The sequence below is a fragment of the Etheostoma cragini genome, chromosome 5 (genome assembly GCF_013103735.1).
Source record: "Etheostoma cragini isolate CJK2018 chromosome 5, CSU_Ecrag_1.0, whole genome shotgun sequence".
NCBI lineage: Eukaryota > Metazoa > Chordata > Actinopteri > Perciformes > Percidae > Etheostoma > Etheostoma cragini.
This window is the reverse complement of record NC_048411.1, coordinates 13,984,263-13,991,943: the sequence shown is the minus strand read 5'-3', so window position 1 is coordinate 13,991,943 and position 7,681 is coordinate 13,984,263. Positions and strand designations below refer to the sequence as shown.

At 39.0% G+C, this 7,681-nt stretch overlaps 1 protein-coding gene across 2 annotated transcripts; it reads left to right on the top strand.

Moving 5' to 3' along the window:
- Positions 1-4,369: 4,369 nt before the first annotated feature.
- LOC117945237 lies at positions 4,370-7,254 on the top strand. Of its 2 annotated transcripts, none has more exons than XM_034872619.1 (6): positions 4,370-4,582; positions 5,299-5,441; positions 5,539-5,606; positions 5,865-5,993; positions 6,143-6,238; positions 6,743-7,254. In XM_034872619.1, the coding sequence occupies exons 1-6, from the start codon at positions 4,472-4,474 to the stop codon at positions 6,829-6,831; spliced, it is 636 nt and encodes a 211-aa protein (XP_034728510.1). In that variant the 5' UTR covers positions 4,370-4,471; the 3' UTR covers positions 6,832-7,254. The 2 variants fall into 2 exon arrangements, with proteins under 2 accessions (XP_034728510.1, XP_034728511.1); XM_034872620.1 differs by lacking the exon at positions 6,743-7,254 and adding an exon at positions 6,652-6,703 and having other exon boundaries at positions 6,143-6,263.
- The last annotated feature ends 427 nt before the right edge of the window (positions 7,255-7,681 follow it).

Here is a 7,681-nt window from a genome sequence, read left to right as displayed (position 1 = left end):
CAAATAGAGTACAATTGTCCATTACTGAAAATAATTGACATCATAATCATATTCCCCTATGTTTGTTTGAGGCTTGTGCAGATATTTGTCTTTCTGTTAATTGTTTTATACTTTTGGTATTGTTTAAAATTTCCATTCCCAAATCCGGCCACAAATGTGGAATAAGAACTCTTCAAAATGCTTCAAAGCTCTTTAAAGGCTTCAGCACAACCTGAAATATTTGTCTGCGTTTGTTTTTGAAGTCACATAGCATGGATTTGGAGGGGGAAAGAGCTTTGTTCAAGGCGTCAAATAAGACCACGTACATTTTGAACTGTGCTACTAGTCATACCAGACCAAGTAAGGCTCTACAAACAAAATCCCTGAGTTAAGCGATGGTGAGTTTTAGTTATTTCAAAAGTTATAGCCGGCTTTAAATCCTATCAGATATTGGTAAGAAGGTTTTGCACTTAGGTTGATTCCCAGGAGTACAGATTAAAAAGTAATAAACCTTTGTTGCGATACAAACTGTTTAGAATCCCCAGTATGAGTTTCCCTTTAAAGGATTTTACATTTTGTTGACTGTACAAGCACAGGGAAAGATTAAAATGGTAACAAGCAAAAGATGAGCAATTCAATTTTTTTTTTACAAAACTGTTATTTAACAAGGGGACACTGAACCTGTGTATGTAGTTATATGATTTGTTGTGAGTTTTTTTTCTAAGGATTCTCACATCGCTAGTTCTGTCCAAATGATTCATTAGTTTATGTCCTATCCCCACAAAATGGATACAATCGCCCACATTCTCCTGACATAAAATGTTTAAAAGAGAGAGGAATCAAAGACCGATATGACCAGAATGATGGGGTAAACTCCAGGACATAAAGTCCATTTGGACACTCTTACTTTATTGCCATCTGGATAAACTGTGATCACAGTGGGATGTATAGGGTTGGTTGGTACAAAAGCAGAACAAATTTGTTTTTAATCAATGTTTTAAACGTTTTTCACTGCCCAGAATGTATTATCGTGTGCAAAAGGTTGATATGCCTCTGAACATTTACCCCTCCCTTACTGCAAAGTGTACAGCTTACAAATGTAGCTCCTCTGTCTTGTATGTGTATTTGATATTATTATTATTTAAAGAAAACTCTGGAGAGAATCATTGCAAAAGGGAGGGATGGACTGATTATGCACCATCACAACTAAACAAAGATTTTATTTTGTTTTTGTGTTAGATTGAAGCCATAAGTGGGAGTACAAGATGCATTTGTAAATTGAACCATGTTTTCTGTTTCCCGGGACTCCATTTGTGATGTTTTCATTTTCTTTTTTTTATTCTTGTATTATGTTTTTGTAAATACACAGAGAAGTATTTCATGGGTTTTGAATACGCTATCATAAATCTTCTCGTCCCTTAGTCAAAGTTTCAGCTCTTTCTTATTAATGCGGCCTGTGTGTGTGTGGACATGAATGCAGTCATTTCAGGGTGTAATTGAGTGTTTGCAGACAAGGTTATGTTATCATGAGTCATGGCTCTGTGATTCATTCTGCTGTGTTGTACAATACAGCAGTTTCTCCAACCGGAAGGGCACAACAGTAAATTAGCTTTAAAATCATATTTAGAAGTGTTAGAAAATTTGGGATAACATGATCACGGCAGTTTCTGAACGACAGTCAGCTCAGAATCCCGCCTATTCTGAGGAAATACTAGCGGTACTAGAAAACTAAATATAGAAATACCAAAAAGGTACCAAAAGTGAGTTAAGTTGAGCCAAACCATACAGTTAGCTATACTTTCATATTCAGCATACAACATGATAAGAGTGGTACCAGTCTTCTCTTATCTACTCTGCAAAATCTCTTATCTAACTCTGCCAAAAAGCAAATAAGGGTATTCACCATAATGTGTTAGTAGGCAGTGTTAGTGTTAGTAGGAAGTTTTCTGGAAAAAGGACCAAACGGCCACAATTTAAAAAAAAACACTCTCCTCCTACAGCTCTCTGTCCTAAGCCCCTCCCACAAGATGAGCACAGCCATTTGCATGCACATCATTCAGTAACCTGTACAAGGACTAGTCATTCATTTCAATCGTCACTATTGCGATTGTGATTTTAACGTCCTTATAAAACATCAATTTAATCAGAATTACTGTCCTGTTTTCTCTGTAAAGCTCTTCCAGATGACATGCTGTGATTCAAGGCTCTAGCCTGCTGCATAAACATAAACTTGAATTAGCCGCAGCCGTGAGCCTTTGGCCATGGTTAGTAGAAGGCAAAACTATTTTTTACTTTAATATTATACTTTTTTGGGTTGCCATGTGTTGAAGCTAAATCCTGCTCCGGTCTCAGGGTTCAGTCAATTAGTAGTCAGAATCTCAGATGATGATGTGTGAATCCTTTTAATCTTCCAACACATTTACGAGAGGCTGGATTATAATGAAAAGTACCAGACCACCTTATCTTAGAGAAAAGGAGTATTGCAAAACAATTTAATGCATGACCAAAATGTCTTCTTTTATATTGAAATAATGCTTTTGCCTTTTGGCTTAAATGTATGATCTATATTGCAACTCACACAAAGTGTTTAAACACATATAACATTTTAAAGTCCAACACATGACAGTGTCATGTCAGTCTTAGATACCTTCAAGTGAAGTGTTACCAAAGTTTTAACAGCCTCAAATCATTGACAGTGCACATCAATAACAAGAGACACAAGATTTACATAATGACGTGTGAGTTCAGCCTGTTCTCATGTTCGAAAAGCTATGAAAATGTAAGCATTCGTTTTTCATTTGACTTACATGTCTTTTTTGCTGTGTGCACCCCACTGCTCCTCTGTAAGAACGCGGCTGGCCAGGTAGGCGTTAACTTACAGGATTTTCAAGCCAGCGAGCGGAGTTCCCTTACCGGGAAAAACAAAAGACTTTCACCCAGGAAATACGTTGGTTAGTGTTGGTGTGTTGGGAGTGTCTCTATACAAACCAGAACCTTTTCCTAACTTAACTAGTCGTTTTGGAACCTAAAAACCTTCATCGCTGCATAACGCTCACTTTTACTTGCATTTAACTCAGTGGCGACTGGTTATTTCAGAAACAAATGCAAGCAAATGTTATGTTCATTTAACTAATTCAAGATGGTTATCATCTATAATTAATTATCTTCTATGTTTATGACATCTTCCTGAATTGCATATCATTTGTGGCAGGATTTTATTTCACATACTGTACATGTTCCTTGCTGCTTCAGGCTGCAGCATGGTGACCCAATGGTTAGCACTGTGGCCTCACAGCAACAAGGTTCCTGGTTTGAATCCAGGTCGTTCTGGGCTGGTCTCCAAACATTCTAGACCATGAAATGTTATTGGTGATTACCCAATAGCAGAATTTGGCAAACAAATAATTATGAGTGACTGTCCTTGTCTCAAGCTCTTTGTGTGTCGACCTCAGATAAGGACTTTTCCAGAAGTAACTGACCAGCTGAACCAGATCAACATGTGGAAAGAGTGTGTTTGTCCCAGTGTTTCATAAGAAGCACGTGAAGTACGTTGTTGTACTGTGACTAACACATCACATGTGAAGTATTTTTTTTATCACATTTAGCAAAGATTTTTTCCCTCGAGAAACAAAAACAGAACAACCAATCTCTGAACTGTGTCACTGGGGAAATGTTATGTAATCTCTCACCTTCCCTGAGGATTGGCACCTTGTGTGTGTTCAATACAATTGCAAAAACATGATTTTATAAAGATATTTGAAATGTTTTCAAGTCATTGTTAACATAAGAGTTGAGTATTATGGGGAAACTCATGACCAGTTCAACTTTGTATACGTGAAGAAGGTTTGGGAGACTTTGATGACTTACACGGAAGCATTTAGTAATTAAATCTTGATTGAGGGTAATTTGGATTACAATAAGCAGTACAGTTTAATCACAATGTAGTAGTGTCAACGCAACTATAAGGCACTCTGCATTTCCAAGAGGCATTCATCTCATGCTGAAAACATGTCAGTATTCCTCTTGTCTCATTTTACCACAACATGGTGTTTCTGTAAATTCCACCATGAGGACAGGAGTGTGTGTTTGTGAGTGTCTTTTTTATAGTTTCTGACTCTGGGCCTACGTGTGACTCTGTGCAGTGGGGTGTTCACATTTTGAAAGATGCAGGGGTCTTGCTATTCAGACTCTGCCAGCTGGCTGTTATGTAACAAGATAAATGGGACAAAAACCCTGCTGACTGGATTTAAGAAAGTGACAGGGTGTGTGTGTGTGTGTGTGTGTGTGTGTGTGTGTGTGTGTTTGTGTGTGTGTGTGTGTGTGTGTGTGTGTGTGTGTGTGTGTGTGTGTGTGTGTGTGTGTGTGTGTGGGTGTGTGTGTGTGTGTGTGTGTGTGTGGACGAGCCCACTGTTACAGAACACTTTCCCTGGTTGCTTTGAGAAGGCTCTATCTAGCAGGATCTCTGACTTTAGTGTTGCTCTCTGGCTGAACCATGGCTGCACAGCTGGTTGTAGCTCTGCTGGCTCTCACCTCCCTAGGTGCTGCATCTGAACCGGACTGTAAAGAGCTGGTCAAGCCTCTGGTACTGGACAGCCACAGCCCCGTGAGTATCAGCGATCACTTGTTACTGGTCATATGTAAGGAGCTGTGCATTGACATAACTTCAATAGGTAACTTTTGCTTTAGTGGTAACTTTACATATATTAAATCATGTTACAGTGAGATGACATTAACCAAAACTGTTAAAAAAAAGTACTTGAATCTAAATCTGTAAGGTTTTTACAGTCTGTTTTGCACATTATCTTGGTCACTTCACATTATTAAAGCTCAACTAATCCAATTTCCCAAATTAATGTATCTTGTGTAAAAATACATCATGTACTCTCTTAACTTTAGCAAAGAATGTTAGATCTTTAGCAGAATTTTCCATTTTTAAGTCAATTGTATTTTTTTGCAGATAACAAACCATTCTTTTTTATAGGAAATGAACCAATGTTAAGTAATAAATAAAACAATCTCTCCACAAGATCCATAAGGCTGTTCTGGTTCTGTTCTACTTGTCGTGGAAGTGTAGACGTTGACATTTTCATTTTTCTGAGCATTACGCTGGATAAAACATGTTTTGTAACTTTTAACAATATGAAGCTCTATTTGAGTCGATGGAGACAGAGTACACAAACAATGATGGCAAGACAAACAACTTATACCTCTATCTTTTTATGTGTTTTTCTTATTTTATTAAAAAATAAAGTATAATCACACTCTAACACAGATAAGCAGCCCAGTCATGTGAGTGAGTTGTGTGAATGTTTGTGGCAGATCTATGGGAAGTGGGTGCTCCATGTGGGGTCATGGGACCAGCCTGGCCTAAAGGAGGACCTGTTGATGGTGAACAGCTCCTGGGTGGATCTGTCGGCTTCCTCAGACAGCGGAGTCATCACCATTTACTGGTCCGACCGCCTGTAAGGACGCTGCAGACGTGTTGTTATGTTCCATTTCCTCTCAAATGCAAACAATGGCAGTTAAGAGTGTATATTGAATTATTTTTCCTCATTGCAGAAGTGAAGATAAATGCCTTCAGGGTGTGGCCAATGCCACCGTCTCAGGGATGACCAGTCACACCACTTGTATGTTTCTCCATAGATATTTTTTATTCACACTCTCACTTACCACCTCTCTTTTGTGCTCTGTATGTTATGTGGGTGATGCATGCGGAGAATGCCCATTAGAAAGGTGTATTGTGTTTTTCATAAGACACTAGACACACAAGGCTGCAAATGCACTAAGAATTTTGTATACATGTATTATAAAATTTCAAATAGATGGAATAGTGAGATAAAAATAAAAACTCACATTTAATATATTTTTTTCATGATGTGTCACAGTTAATATCAACGGTCACACTTCATACCATGATGGGAAGTACTATGAGACTTGCTCCGACTGCCTCCTGTCCGAAGACACCACCCTCCTCCCTGACGGCAAGTCAAAGGGACGATACCTTTTCCTCTTTAGTAAGGCTATTTTTTCTTCCATTGCTGTTGAATAAAACACAGTTTTTGTCCGTTTTTTTTTTTTACAACTTCTCCTTGTTTATGTTCCTCTCTGCCTCTGCTTCTCTTTATTCTCACCACCTCACCCTCCCCGATTTATTCTTTTAAAGCACGGACAGGCGCTCTGGAGCCATCTGAGTTAGAGACCTTCAAGAAGCAGGCTGAGTGTCTTAAATTCCTCCCAGAGTACCACTTTGGTGGAACAGGTCAGCAGTCATTTAAGTTTTTCGTGAAAATGTATTTTTATTTAGAAATTAAGAACAATTTCAAATAATTAAAAACAATACACTGAGACATAAGAATGTCTCCCAGGGCCGAAAAAATGCAGAGAGGAAAGACGTGAAGTAAGGAAACATAAAAAGAACACAACAGAAAGAGTGATGTCCACAGCTCACAAATAATATATGCAGAAACAGACATAGACACACACAGACAGACACAGGACAGGGGACCAATTGCATGCACAAATAGAAGGCTCTAGCATAAGACTGCAGCACGGACGTCAAGGATTCAGCAATACCGAGCCAAGTGTCCAGAGTCCCTCCTGGCGCACCATTCATGCAAGCTGTAGAGATCTCCACATACATGACATCAAAGAGGAAAGGGTCCTTGTACGAACAGATTGTACCAAATTAAATCATCAAAGTACATTTTGATGTATTTTGAACTACTTTCTTCACTATTCAGCCATTTTTCCCTTGTTGTTTCAGATCTGTGTCCAGACGACAGGGAGCCAGCTGCACCTCCAGCTGAGAACACAGAGAATGATGAAACTGAGGTTCAGCCTCCTGCAAAGTAAAGCACAGATGTATGTCATATCCCTTTGAACAGCACACACACACACCCAAACACATCCATTGTAACATGTACTAAATAGTGTTGGAATGTGATTTGCATGTGTGAATACCTTTTCATCAGCAATGGTCCAGTTGGTTTTAGCAGCAGCAATAAGTTAAAGGCCTGCTGGTGTGATGTCACGTCAGAATTCTGGCTTGCAATATCTAGTCTTGTTACTGTGTGTCTCTGTCCGCTAAGCTGTTTGACCTTTCATGATTTAGTGTAGGAAATGTGACATCTGAATGGTTCATGGCATGTTCTGGCAGGTACAGTAATGGCTGAAAAATCCACCGAAAAGTCTGTTTTTGAATCAATTTAACAGTATGTAAATCGTTGAGTATATAACTTTTGGTTGTGTGAAGTAAATAAAACAATTTCCAGTCTCTCACTGAGTGGTGTAATTTCTAGCATTATTCAGAAAAGGTCTTTGGCTTCTGAGCTCCAGCATTTCTTTAACCTTTTCCAAGTTTAACAGAATATGCCAGACACTCGTCTGACCAACATGTCAGGGCTAAACGCTTCATCAAATGTACTACAGCTCTGCTCAAATGCTCCGCTGTTCCCAGAAACTACAACAAAGACTGTTGCTTTGTTGGGGGGGGGGAGAAGACGTCAAACTTTTAAACTGTCACCACAAGGAGTCTACTCAGGCCCGCAGGGAAACAACCTTCATTCCATTGAAGAAAAGACGCTTCATGTCCTCTTTTAAATGTCTCTACAGTCAGAGACAAGTCTTGGCACTTTGCTTGAGTTCATTCAAGGGCAGCTCTACGGGCAACAGAGTTGTTGGGAAGGCCATTCAATGCTGAGCA

Coding starts and splice junctions, on each gene's coding strand:
- LOC117945237 (XM_034872619.1), top strand. CDS start 4,472: ATGGCTGCACAGCTGGTTGTAGCTCTGCTGGCTCTCACCTCCCTAGGT. Junction 5,607..5,864: donor GATGACCAGTCACACCACTT/GTATGTTTCTCC, acceptor GATGTGTCACAG/TTAATATCAACGGTCACACT. Junction 6,239..6,742: donor GTACCACTTTGGTGGAACAG/GTCAGCAGTCAT, acceptor TTGTTGTTTCAG/ATCTGTGTCCAGACGACAGG.